The sequence below is a fragment of the Aspergillus thermomutatus genome, assembly GCF_002237265.1.
Source record: "Aspergillus thermomutatus strain HMR AF 39 chromosome Unknown NODE_91, whole genome shotgun sequence".
Lineage (NCBI taxonomy): Eukaryota > Fungi > Ascomycota > Eurotiomycetes > Eurotiales > Aspergillaceae > Aspergillus > Aspergillus thermomutatus.
In genome coordinates, this window is record NW_020798140.1 from 1,266 (window position 1) to 18,095 (window position 16,830).

At 51.1% G+C, this 16,830-nt stretch overlaps 4 protein-coding genes across 4 annotated transcripts; 1 reads left to right on the plus strand and 3 right to left on the minus strand.

Annotated features, from left to right (window-relative positions):
* Positions 1 to 234: 234 nt before the first annotated feature.
* sC (sulfate adenylyltransferase) lies at positions 235 to 2,511 on the minus strand (the record flags this gene model as incomplete). Its single annotated transcript, XM_026754044.1, has 6 exons — positions 235 to 1,363; positions 1,429 to 1,498; positions 1,564 to 1,709; positions 1,901 to 2,083; positions 2,176 to 2,203; positions 2,343 to 2,511. 6 exons carry the CDS (start codon positions 2,509 to 2,511, stop codon positions 235 to 237), a joined length of 1,725 nt encoding a protein of 574 aa, XP_026614538.1.
* A 2,468-nt stretch (positions 2,512 to 4,979) lies between these two features.
* met16 (phosphoadenylyl-sulfate reductase (thioredoxin)) lies at positions 4,980 to 5,972 on the minus strand (the record flags this gene model as incomplete). Its single annotated transcript, XM_026754768.1, has 2 exons — positions 4,980 to 5,728; positions 5,789 to 5,972. 2 exons carry the CDS (start codon positions 5,970 to 5,972, stop codon positions 4,980 to 4,982), a joined length of 933 nt encoding a protein of 310 aa, XP_026614539.1.
* A 3,348-nt stretch (positions 5,973 to 9,320) lies between these two features.
* Positions 9,321 to 10,574, minus strand: CDV56_101779 (lipoate synthase; the record flags this gene model as incomplete). The annotated part of the gene is made up of 1 exon (XM_026755398.1): positions 9,321 to 10,574. The coding sequence occupies one exon, from the start codon at positions 10,572 to 10,574 to the stop codon at positions 9,321 to 9,323; it is 1,254 nt and encodes a 417-aa protein (XP_026614540.1).
* Positions 10,575 to 14,414: 3,840 nt separating this feature from the next.
* On the plus strand, positions 14,415 to 16,222 carry CDV56_102474 (putative ribosomal assembly complex component Ipi3; the record flags this gene model as incomplete). The annotated part of the gene is made up of 2 exons (XM_026756093.1): positions 14,415 to 14,746; positions 14,797 to 16,222. 2 exons carry the CDS (start codon positions 14,415 to 14,417, stop codon positions 16,220 to 16,222), a joined length of 1,758 nt encoding a protein of 585 aa, XP_026614541.1.
* Between the last annotated feature and the right edge of the window lie 608 nt (positions 16,223 to 16,830).

Here is a 16,830-nt window from a genome sequence, read left to right on the forward strand (position 1 = left end):
CAGTTAGACTGTTACAGTGGAGTCACGTGCTATGAACCGAATATAATCAAGGTGATTAATCTACTGCATCGCGTTAAGACATTCTAGATGACACAGGTCAAATATGTCCAAGGGGAATCAAGGCATTAAATTCACACAGAAACAGTACACTCTATAAACAGATCCTTCCAGCAAGTATTTACTCTAAATCCCCAATGGTATCACAGAACAATCAACCAAAGCGCCTATGCTAGTCTAAGCACGGTCGAAGAAGCCCTCAGTCTCGAGCATGAGGATGATCTCGTGGACAATGCTGCGGACGGTCTGCTTCGAAACATCGACGGTGAGATCAGCCTTGGAAGGTGTCTCATAGGGGTCATCGACACCAGTGAAGCCCTTGATCTCGCCACGGCGGGCCTTGGCGTAGATGCCACGCTTGTCGGTCTTCTCGCAGTACTCGAGGGGAGTAGCAACGTGAACCAGGAAGAAGTTGCCACCAGCCTGGGTGACGGCGTCACGGGCGGCGTTGCGGGACTCCTCGTAGGGGGCAATGGGCGAGGCGATGACCGCGGCACCGGCGCGGGTGAGCTCACCGGCAACGAAAGCGATACGCTGGATGTTGGTGTGGCGATCCTCACGGCTGAAACCCAGCTCAGAGGAGAGCTCGTGTCGGACGGTGTCACCGAGCAGGAGCGAGACGGAGCGGCCGCCCTGCTGGTTGAGGGTGACCTGGAGGGCACGGGCAATGGCGTCCTTGCCGGAGTTCATGTAACCGGTAAGGAAGATGGTGAAACCCTGAGTGTGGCGAGGAGGGCTAGATTCGCGGAGGATCTTGACAACTTCGGGGTAGGAGAACCACTCGGGGATGGGAGCACCGGTGCGCAGGCGGTTGCGCAGCTCGGTACCGGAGATATCCAGGGTCTTGACACCAGCGGGGACCTCGTCCTTGGGCTTGTACTCATCGGTGTCGGGGAGGTAGGTGACCTGCTGGAACTCAACGACCTCGATGCCGAGCTCGTCCTTGTACTTCTCGACAGCGTGCTGGGCATCGTAAGGGCCGTAGAATTCCTGGCCCTTGGAGTTCTTACCGGGACCAGCGTGGTCACGTCCGACGATGAAGTGAGTGGCACCGTGGTTCTTACGGATGATGGCGTGCCAGATGGCCTCGCGGGGACCACCCATACGCATGGCAAGACCCAGAAGACCCAGGACGGCCATTCCGTTAGGGTAGCGGGGGAGGAGAGCCTGGTAGGCGCGGACACGGGTGAAGTGGTCGATGTCACCAGGCTTGGTGAGACCGACGACGGGGTGGATCAGGACATTGGCCTGGCGAGCGCGAGCCGCACGGACGGTCAGCTCACGGTGAGCTCTGTGCATGGGGTTTCTTGAGACCAGTCAGCTGCGGTTCCGCCAGATTTGTTTGTTGTAGGCAGTGGCATGATAATATACCTAGTCTGGAAAGCAACAACTCGGTTCCAGCCGAGCTTGTCGAAGTGAACACGCAGCTCCGCGGGAGTGTCTATCGCCGGGGTTTATTAGCAATCATCTTTCAAATCCGCAGCTCGAGCGCACGATTGGACGTACAGCGGAGAGCGACATAGTCGTAGTGGTTGAGCTTGTTGATGGCTTCGATCTTTCCTCCAATATAGAATTCCTGAACCTTGTTGTAGAGAAACTTGATGGCAGGGTGCTCCTCATCACCGCCAAAGACCAGCTTGGCTTCCTTAGCCCTACGTAATGAAAACAAGTTAGCCAGGCCCACTATGCGCACGGATCTCTGATCAAATGGAACGACTTCTGTGGGTAGATTGCAGCGTGTCGCATATGTCATTTCAGATATACAACGCAGGACAATTAAACCACGTTTCGTGCTGAAAATGAGACAAGATCGGCATGTGCCAAGGAGGAAAATGGAACTTACTTGTCAGGGCGGTAGATATCGTCAATGGTCAGGATGGCCAGATTACGATCGTCTCTGAAGTCGCGCAGGGTGACGCGGGAGCCGGCCTTGAGCTTGCCATCATCGATAACGGCCTGGGACACATCCAGGGTGATGGGCATGGAGAAGAGGTTGCCGTCAGCGAGACGGACATTTTCGCAAACACTAAGCGAAGAAAATTGCTGTCAGTATATTGGACTGTGATTTCTCGCGGGCGATGAGGAGAACTCGTGTTGAGAGCATTCGTAAGAGCATACCTGTCATAGTCCTTCTGGTTCATGAAACCTGGATGCAGAGTTCGGCGTTAGCCCATCATCCGATATCGACCCCTCCCTCCGATTCCGCCGCGATAGCCATTGTAGCGGAAATCTCCATTGTGCTTCCTCGATTGGTTTCAAAATAAAGATTCAAGGAGTAAACTCACCCTCCAAGGGACTGAAACCACCGTTCATAATCAATTCGAGATCGCAAAGCTGGCGCTCGGTGAGGACAATGGCAGGCAGCTGCTCGGCCTCGACAGCGAGCTCGTCGTGGCGGGGAGCATCACGGGCGAGCAGGTCCTTGAGGACACCACCATGAGGAGGGTTGGCCATTTTGTGTGTGAAGAAAAAGATACAAAAACTTTTCTAAAGGTAAGGTCAAGCACACGGAGGTGGAATGCAGAGGAGGGGGGTGAGAGAGGGGAAGGAAAAAATGGGCGGGCAAGAGATGAGCTCAGGGAAGAGAGTCTTTTTATGTCCTATTATCAATGACTACTATGCTTCTGGGTAGTTAATTGACTTCCCTGATTACTACTACGAACCGTACGGAGTAGTCCAGATACTACGAACCGTACGGAGTAGTCCAGATACTACGTACGTAGCACTGGAAACAAGAATAATATTCTTGTCCTTGACTCTTGATGAGTCCCCATAATATTATTTTCAGTCCCAGCAAATGGCAATACACTGTCCGATAGTGGAGCTGGCCTTGTCTGTCTACTGTCTACGTAGTTGCGTACCCTCGTCCATCATTATTAGACAGGAGACTATTCTTCTTCTCCTTCCCCTGAACAATACGCTGATACAGTTGTCGGCGATTGGGATATGTTGATTCCCTCCATGCGACTGTTTCATACATTCGTAGTTGGTAGGACCTAGTGCCATTGTTCGTCATCGCATATCGGACGCCGAAATCGCCGATGTGATGGTACACTACGTTACTTGCATTATTGGTTCGCACTCAGTAATCCATTTTCATGTACATCTGACTAAAGGTCCTGCTACTGCTGACAAGTTACCTGGAAATACAATCCTTGATATCCTCCTGAATCGTCAGCTGCTCCCAGAACGAGTCATGATTTTCAGGGGAAGTGGGAATTACTAAGCGGAGAGAGATGTCTCTTACGTTGCCTCTCCGCCACATCATAAGCCTTGATCCCTCTCGACAGGAGTCGTCTCAACTCCTCAAGATGTCAGTAGCATCATAGCATGGACACAAAACATTGATGTAAATCGATACAAAAGCAATGAAAACATAGTCCAATCCTCAGATCGGATCTATACTCGCCGAAATACTGCCAAAAAAAAGTTGAAACCGCAGCTCTAGAATCAGAAACGCCACAAGCTGCTGCCGATAAGCCTATCAACGGCCACTCCTGCCATCACGACATTCTCCGCACTGCTTGCGTGATTGTCAATTTCCTTTCGAGTCTGGTCTTTCTTGGCCTCTTGGCATCACGTGGTAGGACCAGCCCTATCTTCTCGTCCCTCTACTGACTGCCCAGATGTGGTTTATCCATAACAGCAAGCCCAGTAATACCAAATACATTGGAGTAGGAAAGACTCGCATGACAGGAACTTAACTCACGGCTCTACAACAATCATGTTGGCCGACGATGAACCTCCTTCGAACCACTGAGTCCTAGGCTCAAAGGTGGAAAAGAACTCGGTGCCGTGTCTAAGTCCAGAGACTGACCTCCCTGAATCGTACTCAACATAACGTGGGTTTGGGTGGGATGTTCGAATACATGCAGAAATGCGTTGGCGCTCAGTAGATCAAATACTGGATGCTACGTGCCGGCAGCATCAGGTAAAGCAGACACAACAACGGGAGGTCGCTGCAAGTCAGCGCGTTTCCCACCTAAGGATAAATTGACGCTTGAAGATGGATGGCTTCTGTTGTCCTTCCTGCTAATAGCGGTTGATTAGATTGATAAGATCAGATCTAATCACTCGACTCTGTGCGATGTCCTTGTATTACCTTAGTGTGGTGAATGCCAACATTCCTCCAAAATCTCGAATCGGCTCAAGCGTGGGTTATGTGTCTTTGGTCAATTGTCTATCATCATCTCCTACTCAAAAGCATTGACTTAACAAGAGACCACGGAGTAGGTACAACAGCTTAAGTTCGGATGGAGATATGGTTCCAGTGTAGTAGTAGCTGAAAATATAGAAATATACTCTGTACTAGTTAACAAGAACCAGCACATCAAACTGAGCTTTGTTTTCCTGAATCATGAATCCCAATATCTTATCAAAATGGTGCAATATTGCTAATCACCATTAACCCCCTGTAGCCTGCTAAGGGTCATACCTGACATGTAATGGGATGCTTAATCACATTCACAGAAAGCCTGGGCATCACCTTGGCAATGAGGTGATTCATTTATGGTGAATGCGAATACACCTAGCTGCCGTTCGCACAGAACGTTAGGATATGAAAGCCAGTTGGTTCTGCAGTTTAGTCTACAATGCTACACCCCAAACCCCTAGTCCAATTCTGCTTCGAAGAAAATTATTGTATCTATCATGCTAATCGTTATCATGGATGGACGATATGTCATCCGTTGCAACATGCCAGTTCTCGCTATGTACAAAACCCCATGGGTAGGAAACGGCATGGCAAGCTTTTGAACCCATTAAACCCACCGATTCAACCATCAGAAACACAATTCGTAACGACATAAATCCCTTGGCCTGATGCCCCTAAGGGATGGCAGATGATATCAAGGCTGCGTAAACTTCGCTAGATGTAACCCAAGAACGCCAGTGAAGATGCAAAGCAAGAACAGACAGAGTATCTACTGAGCAGCGGTGGTGAGCTGGTTCTGTAGCGCCTGCGACAGAGCCTCCTCCTGCCGCTTACGCTCCAGCTCCATCAGGTACTGGGCGTACTTGGAGCGAGGGTTGTGGATGCCACACTCGGTCTTCTCCTGACCCTTCCAGCGACCGGATCGCTCGTCCTCGTTCTCCTTGACAGGCTGTGTGGAGTGCCAGTCACCGATGCTCTTGTAGCCACGGTCCAACAGCTCGTTGTAGGGCACATCATTTTCCTTGACGTATTGCTTGACTTGTTCGAACGTCCAGTTGGCCAGGGGGTTGACCTTGATGAGGCCAGCCTCGTCGACCTCGATCACATCGAGATCACCACGCTTGCCACCCTGACTGCGGCGGCGCCCAGTGAGAACAGCATGCACGTTGAGCTCACGATAGGCACGCTGGGCCGGTTCGACCTTGGCGACCCAGTCGTAGAATTGATCGTCCGTCTCCCAGAGCTTGGCTCCGTACTTCTTGGTAAACTCTTCCTCAGTTTCGACACCAGCTGGCTTGTAGACGTGGATGTTGTTCAGAGGGTACCTCTTGCGGACACGGTCAACAAGAGCCAGGGTCTCTGGGAAGTGGTGAAGAGTGTCGAGGAAGATCAAATCAACCATCTGTGGGCGGGGCACTTGAAGCTTGGAAAGCATGTCAAGGGTGACAAGACCGGTCAAGCCAAACGCAGTGGTCTGGAAGAGATGAGGAAGGGATGTGATGCACCATCTCAGGATTTCTACGTCTTGTCAGCCACTTGGCCTACTAGAGAGTCCCAAGGAGGGCACACAGTACTAACCTTGAGGCTCGAGGAACTGCAATTGTCTGTTAAGAAACTGCAGGTGTGGCTTGGTGAAGACAATCTCTGGAGTGTAGACTTCACTCGAATCCCCACTGACATAGCCGGATTCTGTCTGAAGGTCTCTGGAGTCGACAGCGGCCTCTGAATCAGAGGGATAGTTGGAAGGGAGCTTGGCAGGCATCCTGACTGTGGTGTGTGAAGGACACTTCAAAGTAAACAAGTGGTAAACACAAGAACGTGTACGATGAATGCAACAATGAAGGTTATGTTTATAGATCTAGAGTGGATACAGAGATATGACGAAAGAGGGAGAACGAATTCAAGACTGGTAGACTGATGGAAGGACAAGATCAAAGATGCCAATGGCAAGACTGATATAAAAGAGAAGCAGATAGGGACAATCACGACATCATCCGGTAACGGGACCCTGCTCTCCCCTCGATGTTCTCATACTTGGGCCATTGCCGGCTGATTCTGCCGTCCTTGATCACGACATTGGCTGTGACCGCCTGCCCTTTCAAGAGGCATTGCTGAAAAATTCAATTTCCTCATGTCCTGGGGAAATCACGCAATACTTGCGCTTCCGGTGTCCCTGCCCGACCGGAATGGCTTATGTCATCCACTCTGCTTGGTTGCTCTCCTGTTCAACGTCCCTTCTGGAACAAGCGTCGAACACAGGAGAATGAGCATTATTAATGCCGGTGAAAAAGATTCATCCGAGCTGCAGACTGGGGCAGAGGCAGAGCTTGTTCTTGTTTCTTATCAACTCCGGTCTGCAGCCGAGATGAGCCTGTAATCGCCATGCTCCACCTACAATGGCTGACGGGGTTTCTAGTTGGCATATTAGCAAGCATCGAAATTAGCGGAAGCAGATATCTTACACGACATCGAATATTAATCATGTTGTCCTTTTAGACAGTTAATGACTTGAGATTGCAAGCCCGAATATAGAGACCTAGCAAGTCGGCTTTCTTTTGCCCTTTATTTGTTCGGAGTCTTCGGACTCGTAGCCCAAGATAATATCAGGTGCCGAGGTTTCTGCCGGGCGGTGAAGCGTCAAGCTTACTCTTATGCACGTGATTTATAGGTTTTCCCTCTTTGGGACTCCCCCACCACGTGCCCACCCGCCGATCGACACGGGGGAATTGACAAACTACGAGATAGTTAACTGTTGCTAGTCAGAGTCAACCATCCCCCGTTATCATATCATATCATTATTCTGGTCTCGGACTGGCTGTCTCTACTTCGAGTCTCCAGTCCTCTTCAAGGGTGCCTTTCGACGATCGTTTCGGTTGATCGTGAAAGACCGCCGGTTATCCGTCGCCCAGGTCCATACTACTCTCTTCCATCACAAGAGACCTTGTCCGACATTGCGGCACAATGGCAGCATCTAACCCCACCGCACGTCCAGCGCGTCCGGTGCTGCGGCAGTCTCTTTCGAGTAACTCCTTCATCCAGGACCATCAACAGTACAAGCCCCCGGTTCCATTCACTCAAAATATCGAAGATGTCCTGGGAGCCTCCCGCGAGTCTCTACTAGCATCGCTCTCTAATCTCCATGTCAATCCTATCAGCCCCGACCCCGAAAAGGTCGCTGAAAGCGGCATTATCCACACCATCTTCAATCATCAGATGAATCCCCTTCCTACTGGAACTCCAAAATTGGTCGCAACTATCGTCTACAAGTCCGCTAATCCAGTTCATCCTCATCTTCATCCCGACTCTTCCCCAAATGCGAATAAGCTCCCGTCCCCCATGGTTCCGGTGGGATCGGCCCCGACGATTGACGTCGAGAAGATCCCACGGGAGCCTCCAGCTCCGGAGCCGGAGCCACTCGACCATCTGTACGGTCCGTTCGTCTCTCAGCTGTGTTTGACCAATTTCCTCCAGATTATGGAATCACTCTCGACGCCTTACCAGCGCATGAATACCTCCCATCGCTGTTTGGATCAGGATGATCAGCCGCGCGTCGTAGAGGTTACTCTCTCGCCTCCGCCGAACCCCGAGTACCTCACTTTCGCCGACCTTCGCAAACACGAAAGCATATGGCGGTTCGAGCGCGAATGGAATGTCGAGGTGGTCCTTCAGAATGAAAGCGTCTTCCGTCGTCACAAGCGTCTGGTCGTCTTCGATATGGACAGCACTTTAATCCAAAATGAGGTGATTGACGAAATTGCCAAGTTCATTGGCGTTGAGAAGGAAGTCTCGGTTCGTAGCGGGCAGCTTCTAGTATACTGAATAGCACACCGCTAACTTTGGGCGGCCAGGAAATTACTGAACGTGCCATGAATGGAGAGCTTGACTTCTCCGCATCGCTTAAAGAGCGTGTCGGCCTCTTGAAGGGCGTTCCAGCTGACGTGTTCGAGAAGTTGAAGTCGGTTCTCACTATTTCGCCTGGCGCTCGCGAACTGTGCAAAGCTCTGAAGAAGCTCGGTTGCAAACTCGCGGTTTTGAGTGGAGGATTTCAGCCTCTTGCGGAATGGCTCGCCGGCCAACTCGGCATCGATTATGCGTTTGCCAATCACGTGGGTTGCCCTGCTCCTCATGCCGGCTTTCTTGAGCCCGTCACTGACTGATATCCATTTTCAGCTCGAAATCGACGAGGCGTCTCAAACTCTCACCGGCAAGCTTGTACCGACTTACCCTATTATTGATGCAAGCAAGAAGCGTGAGCGTCTCGAGTCTCTCGCGGCAGAGAACGGCATTCCAATCTCCCAGGTCGTTTCTGTCGGCGATGGCGCGAACGACCTTCTTATGCTTCATGCGGCTGGTCTTGGGGTTGCCTGGCGCGCCAAGACCAAGGTCCAGCTTGAGGCACCGACTCGTCTTAATGGTGAGAGTATGGTAGACATTCTCTATCTCTTTGGTTTGACAAAAGAGGACATCAAGGAGTTGATTTCCGACGATGCTTGAAGACCATGCTTCTCATACGTTCGGTCTATCGGTACATATCACTCTTACATAAATGCTCTTTTGAATGAAGGAGAGCACGGGAATTGTCCGCCTGGTGCGGACAGGCCCTCACTCTAATGCCGTCTGTCAACAAGCAGAGAGAGCACTGGACGAAGGTTCTTGCTCTCGGTTCCTTATTGTCTTCGGCCTAGGAAGCTCGGATTTGATATGTGCGAGTCATTTACTTTCTTTGCCTTCTCACTATCTTCTTTCGCCTCTTTTGCTCGACAATGCGCTTTTCGGATACCGATTTTATTTGAGGTAGTTGGTCGTTCAAGCGTACGGAGTATAGCGTCTCATGCGGGCGTAGGGTACGCGAGAGATCGGTTGGTAGATATGCATGAAATTTTACGAATGCCAAGTAGCAAAACATACACACAATGATTCCAACTCATTGATCTATGTATCGTATTTTAAATGACGAGTCTCAGCCCGTCACACTGATACGATGACCTGTGCCATTATAAGACGCCCAAACGATGAATACTGCAGCAATCCGACGAGAAATTCAACCCGCGCCGATAATGGATCCTGAAGACGCAAAAAGACAGAAAGAGAGAGAACACCAGGAAAGGAATCACCGCGTAACCTCGTCCACGGCAACTGGCCGATCACCGACTGTTTCTGCGCCTCCAGAAGCGGCTCTTCTCTTCTTCAGCACATTCTCAATGAACGCCTCGCCGGCCTTGTAGCTGCTCCGGACGAGAGGACCCGACGCGCAGTAGAGGAAGCCCATGTCAAGCGCTCTCTGGCGCCACAGCTCGAATCTATCCGGAGTAACGTACTCATGCACAGCCATGTGACGCTTCGTCGGCCGCATGTACTGGCCGAACGTGACAACGTCCACATTGACCGCGCGCAGCTGGCGCAGCGCATCCCACAATTGCTCGTCCGTCTCCCCGAGACCAAGCATCAGCGAGGTCTTCGTGATAAGCGAGGGCTGGGCGTCCTTCGCCGCCTCGAGCACACGGATAGACTGCTGGAAGTTGGCACGGCGATCACGGACCTGAGGCGTCAAGGCCTCCACTGTCTCGACGTTGTGCGCGTACACATCCAATCCGGAGCGAGCGACCAGCTTCGCCATTTCCAGATCGCCCGCATAATCGCCGGTCAAGCACTCGACCAGGATACTGGGTGCCTTCTGCTTGATCTTGATCACCGTCTCTGCGAAGTGCCGCGCACCCCCGTCCGCGAGATCGTCCCGGTCAACGCTGGTCAGGACCACGTACCCAAGTCCCCAGCGCGAGATCGCTTCGGCGGTATTCTCCGGTTCATGCGGGTCGAGCGGGGCCGGCGTCCGCGAGGTCTTGACGCTGCAGAACCGGCAGCCGCGGGTGCAGGTATCGCCCATCAGCATGATGGTGGCTGTGGCGGCGGATTTGTCGCTGCCGCCCCAGCAGTCGGAGATGTTGGGACACCGCGCTTCCTCGCAGACAGTGTGCAGATTGAGGCCGCGCAGATCCTTCTTGAGACGCTGGTAGTTCTTCGAGTCGGGGATCGGTGTCTTCAGCCATGACGGCAGACGGGTCATTTCCTTCTTGCGGCCGGCGGGTCCGACGAGGGCGGTCTTGAGAGCGTATGCTTCGGAGGGGTCGAGAGGGGCATCGTCGTGCCCATTAGAAACAAAGTCTGCAAACGATGGGCCGGCATTCAATTTGTCTTTGAACGTTGTCCGTCTGCGTGGTGTTGTTGTCGTTGAAGGGCTGGTGGCGGAGGGTGAGGGTTCTGTTGTAGCATAACCACGGCAGCTGATGGGGGCAACGATTCCTGTTCGGGACAGGGACCTTGATGACGAACAGAGTGATCGTAGGTGACTTGTTGATACTGCCATTATGAATGTACTGGGCTGTTATGTGGATGATATGAGGATTGGCAGAGTGGCCATCGATGGTACTAAATTATAATTATAATTACGGTGATCATATTCCGCGGGAAAGGCCCCAAGCAACTCCGGCGAGACAACGATTACCTCCGACGCTGACTCATCCTGGATTTGATTGCCTGAGGTTTCCCGTTCGGTCCAAGCATGACCTAAGTGAGGAGGAGAGATCAGTTTGGTAGATTTGATAGATTTGACTGCTGATTCGAATTTACTTTTAGAGAGAGTATCGTTTGATTGATCTTGATTATTTTCTCTTCTAATCAATCATACACCAGTCATAGCCACCAATGGTATACAACACAAAGGAAAAAGGGTGCCAAATTTGGATTCCAATGGCAGGTATATAGAATGCAATGATCTAAACAGCAAGTGAACGAAAAACTCGAAGAGTTTGATTGGAAATGAAGGGAATATGGACAAATACATAGAACCGAGAATGGTACGGGTAATGCTCACCGTGATGGCATGAAAGTCATTCGAAATAAACAATGAAAGAAGATTGAGAAGACAGAAAGAAAAAGATCGGGAGTCCAGATTTCTCAAAGCTAGGCTTTGGATTCAAGGACCTGGGCTAGAACGAGTACAGCTGATTTCAATGTTTCATCAGACCGGCCGCTCACTGCGAACAGCAGGTTGTCCACGATTCGATCCAAGTCTGCACGAAGCTCTGCACTTCGCGGTCCCAGCACACGGTCTCTGATACGTGACGGCGATGTTGCAGTGAATTGCGTTGCTGACGTTGAGCTTGGCTTCTCCGGGACTGTATCCAAGCGGGACAATGTCGACCTATAGGATAAGCTGCTGGTCCCTCGGTGGGTAGATGCCAACGAGGCCAAATAGTTTCGTGCTATCAGGACCGCACAGAGACAGTCGAGAAGATTCTCCGCGACGTCTGGGAATATTTTACGGAACGGTCGAATCAACGCCTTCTCGTTGTTTTGACGAAGGAACATTATGACAGGCGACGTAAGTTTCAACATATTCCGTGGGAAGTCTTTGACGGATTGCTCCAGCTGTTCGATTGTCCATTCATGGTCCCACCACCTTCGCTCTTCCTTCTCTGACATATTGGACGAGCGCGCTGGGGAGGTTTGGCTTTTTGGCGAAGAGTTGGCTCTAGTCGCAGGTTTTGGTTTGGCTGGCGAGAAAGACGGTCCTTCTTTGAGAACCAGCTTGTCACACACTACCGTCTCGCTAGCTGTTTCTGAATGGGTTGAAATGGAATCCGTATAATGCGACTCCTTGTCATCCTGAAACTCGTCTGGCGAGTAACAGGAATTATGGGTAGCATAACCACTATCTGACATCTCTAATGGAGTGTCAGGACTGAAGGCAGATATTTCATGTTGGCGCATGTCAGGAGTAGAAGGAATGGGATGCTGTGTATTCGGGAGCGTGTGGCTCATGGCGGGAGATGATTGTCGGGATATATCGACCAATTTGGGCCTATTTTTGCTGCAGCTGGTAAGATCAAGAATCTGCTTTTGTATTAGTAGGGTAAACTAACGAGTGGCTTTAGGATGGAGACTTACCACAGCTTCATCCGTAGCCTTCAGCTCGCGTTTGCGTTCCGGGCGTGGAGGGCTGTTTTGGACTATCTGACACTTTCTCCGGTTCAGTTCTTTTGACCTTTCATCCTTGACATCTAGCGTTCCCGGAACACCCTGAAGCCACCTCTCAAAATAAGAGAGATTACTCGGCATCCAGCTACTTCCCTCACTTGAAACCGTTCCTGTCCGGCTTCTCTGGGCGGTGTCAACACAATTAGCAGCTTTCTCCTGCTCTGGTAGCTCAATATCGGAGAATTCAGAGGGCGATAGCGTTTGTTCCAAATCGGTGGAGGCTGGTGTGAATCGTCCTTCGTCGGATTCACATCGTTTGACCAGGTTGGAGTAAGCTGCATGGACATTGGTTGGTTCTTGTGTGGCCGTTCCCTCTGGTTTGGTGATCTTTCTGCGCGCACCGTCGCAAGCGTCGCACGCGTTTAACTCAGGAATACAACCGCAGTGTTTCATTCGTTCCTCACCCACCTCCATCTCAGAATCCGGTTTGGGTGAGAAGTACGTGGACGATGTGGATGGGCGCGATTCTCTTGAGTCAGACAGAGGGGGGCTCGGCAGCAGTCCAAATGTCTCCAGACTCGAAGCCATCGAGTTCAGGTCCGGCCGCCATGTTCGCAGTGACTGATTCCCAGACACTGGCCGTGCCGCTTTGGACTCCCTCGCGGCGGCTGTGATATTTTCCAGCGAAGGGGAGCCAGGTAGGCGCAACTGGAAAGGTTCCTTCATCCTGCGCACGGAACGGAAAGGCGAAATGCAGACGGGGCCTCGGTCTGCCGGCCGTCTTGACTGTGTAGCCGTGTGGTCAGGTAGTCGTTCAGGCCGAGGAGCTGTTGCTGGCATGAAAGACAAAGAACTCGTCACCTGCTTGCTTCTCCGGGGTTGATAGTTTTCCGAAAGACAGGCCGATACATGTGCATTATCCTGTGCTATGGAACCTTCACGGGGCACAGAGTAGGATGGTGTGGGATAAGCTGACATTGTATGGTCATGATAGGTTGGTCTCGAGAACATTCGAGGAGATGGGTGGGCCGTGGAGGACATGTTGCATGCAAATTTGTGAAAAGAGCAGCAAGAGAATGAATCTGCATATGGCTCTGGGATGGGTCACAGAAGTCAAACCAAGAAGAAGGAAACCAGATTCAACCCATCTAAAAGAGCCTTCATCACCTATAACTACAAGCCGAGCCAACCATCCCTTGATGCCCTGGGGTGACAGCAGGCCAGACATTGGGCATGTATATCTTGCCCTTTCGGGAGAGTCACCCAACGACTTTGGAACATGAACGAATTGGAAAGGCAACGACTTCCACCATCCTTGCATACCAGTGGGAGGTGAGATCGAAACAGTCGCCACGGCTATTGGATCAACGGCCTGACTGCGCGCCACCTGCAGGGACACCACAACGTGGGTGGTCCGCTTACCCAAGTCGATCCTATTTCGTCAGAACCCAAGGAATGAGACATGCAGGGCGAGGGACATGGAAACCCTGCGGTCTTCTGAAGGGACGTCACGCTCTGTTTCTCAATTGGATTATGCACTTAGTGTGCCTGTTGCACCGAGCAATCAAAGGTACGCCCCTAGGAAAAGAGCCCCTTGCATCGGTTGCCGTGGGCGCAGGCATTGGCGGCCATATTTGGCGATGGCCGTACAATTTCGGTAGTGGCTGCAGATATACTTTGGGGGACATTGTTCATTCATTCAGATGGCTTCAATACCAACAGGAGGCACTGTAGAGAACGATGATGAGGACCCACGATGAATGGCCACCATGGCGAAAATAATGGAGATGATAACCCAGGTTCGCCTGGCCTGTCGATGTCGATCCATCCTTCTCTCAAGCGAGGAGCTGCTGCTACTACCACAGTAGCATCAGTAGGAGGGAATGAAAGGAGACCAAGGATTATTGCCAATGTATTGGGGCACGATCCAGAGGATCAAAGTTGATCCCTCAGATGAAGTACTGTCCGTTAGTTAGCTTTACTATTGTATTCTTAGATGAGCTTGATCGGCATATTTCCAGAAGCAAATGCGGAGTACGTAGTATATACTCATCAAAGCAAACCATGCAAACTGATCGTTTATCGCCCGCTTTATCAGTGATCCATCAAAAGAGGAAAACGAAGAAAAAAAAAAAAAAAAAAAAGAAGGTTTCCATGACAGCTGGTCATCATCGTCAGCTCCTCTGTTCCTCTCTATCCCTTTTTCTCAATTCTCGGTCAAGTCGTCATGCTGTGTGAGAGTTTTATTGCGTCGACCTTGACGTCCGTCAAGACGCCAGCAGCTGCGACCTTGAGAGACGTGGGAATTTGTGTGCAAGAATGGCAGCCCGCTCTTAACCTGCGCTCTACCTTCAAGAAAAGCTCAACAGCGGCCAATTGCCTCGCCGTGGGTCCGTCGCATGTGTTTGCCGCCCAGTCTGAGAAAGCCATTGTTCATGTGTACAGCCGAGAGAAGGGAAACCAGGAAGCAATCATCCCTTTTCCGGAGCGCATACGCAGCATCGCGCTCGCAGGTCGGAAGAATGGGGATATTCTGGTTCTGGGAACAGAGGGTGGACGGTTAATTTTATGGGAGGTGAGTGAACAAGCTGTTACAAACTTGTTCTCAGTCTCTGCGACTTTGTAGCGCTGACTGGGGCCTTTCAACGGCAGACTTGCACCGGGCGACAAGTGGCTACAACAGCGTCGCATTTACAACCGGTGACATCGCTCGTGGTTGATCCCACTTCCAACTTCATTCTTTCAGGATCGTCTGATGCTAGTATCCATGTCTGGTCACTCGTGGATATCCTTTCGTTCACGAAACCTCCCTCGGGTCGGGACCGACAGCAGCCCAACTCGCCCATCCGTACATTCTCAAACCATCGCGCTGCCATCACGTCCATTGCTGTGGGCCATAGCAGCGGTCGCTATAACATCGCTGTGTCCACCTCCAAAGATAACACTGCCATTGCTTGGGATTTTCACACGGGACGTCTCCTGCGAACCTTCCTCTTGCCCGCCTCTGCAACATGTTTGACTCTCGATCCAGTTGACCGTGCATTCTATGTGGGATATGAGGATGGTAGCGTCCAGTCGGTCGACTTCTACAAGAGCCAGTCAATACAGCATACCCTACACGATCCTTCATTACAATCCACCCCATCACAAGCATCCGCGGAAGATCGCTGGCTTGCTCCATCCTCCGACTTCGGTGGGGTCCACTCGCTTTCTCTTTCCTATGATGGAATGGCCTTGCTATCCGGACATCAAAACGGAAAAGTCCTGTCATGGAATGTAGCTCGACGGAAATATGCGTCAACACTGGCCGATTACACCCACCCTGTGACGAATATTATTACGCTTCCTTTGGAAGGACTGCCGTCTTCCGCAAACGAGTTGAGACGGGTAGCACACACCATAGTCAAGCCCCGTTATGACCATGCTCTTTCAGAGTCTTCGAGTACGGCTGGCGCGGTCCCAGCTGAATATACATTCAGTACGCACCTGCTCGTCTCTAACGCGGCAAGACTCACTTTAAGCGATCAGAAAACAAATCAATTCTCTGAAGCCTTGACACACGCTTTTTTCCCTGACTCAATGATGGAAGAAGGTCTTGCGGAGCTTGCCTCTCTCAAACATTCCGGGAGCAGCGGAACACATTTCTCGTCAATTTCCCAATCAGTCCCCGATCAAGTGGCAACCGTCGATAACTCCCAGATCGCATCATTGGAAGAGGAAATCACCACGCTGAAGAAGAAACTGACCGTCAACGAGACGGCCCGCCAAGTTACCACCGACGAGGTGACTAAACTACGCTCGGACTTGGTCAACCTGCGTGACTATATTGATGAACTGCATCAGAAGCAGGAACAGACCCATCGCGAAAAGATCCTGCGTCAAGCTCGTAAGGAAGAGCGCGAGACTCGCAGGCGGGAAGCCTGGTTCGCTGCCGAGAAGAAAGGGAAGAAGGGTGATACCGTCCTTCGGCGGATGGATTTGGAAGAGGAAGCTCAGACCAGCGATACCGATGATCAAAGCAGTGACGAGCAATGATTGTCGCTTCTATCTTCTCCTTCCCTTCCCCTTCCTTACAGTTTTCTGTTAATGACTCTAAGATTCGCTGCATCTGCATATTGTGACATATTGTTCGAATAGACTTCCAAAGGCGCAATGGGCTAATGGTTTGGGCAAACTACATGTACTGGTCATTCTGCATCTGTATATAGTCATGAACCCACTGAGGGTTGAAAGAATGGATTCAAATAGCACAACAATATCTCAATCATCTCATCCCTTCGACAAAAGTCCAGAACGCCTAACACTCATACCAACAGTAATCTGGAAGCTAGACCAACCCACCTCCCGTTATTATGCCCATCAAATGCATGAATCACCGCCACAATGCCCATATTAACGCTCAGCCCCCAATAATTCGTGCCTAAGAGGTGCCATCAACGCCTCAGCTGCACGTCAGAAGCCCACAAAAAAAGCAATGATGCAAAGAGGGGTCGACGTATCAAGGGGCTTGTGCACTGGCTCCTCCATTCTCCCTTGCTCTAAATTCTGATCAATTGGCTCATTGCTACCATAGAAGCAAATTGAGAGGAGCATGCATTCCTCCCATGTCAGAAGTCAGCAGTCAGAACTGACAGCCTCGTGTT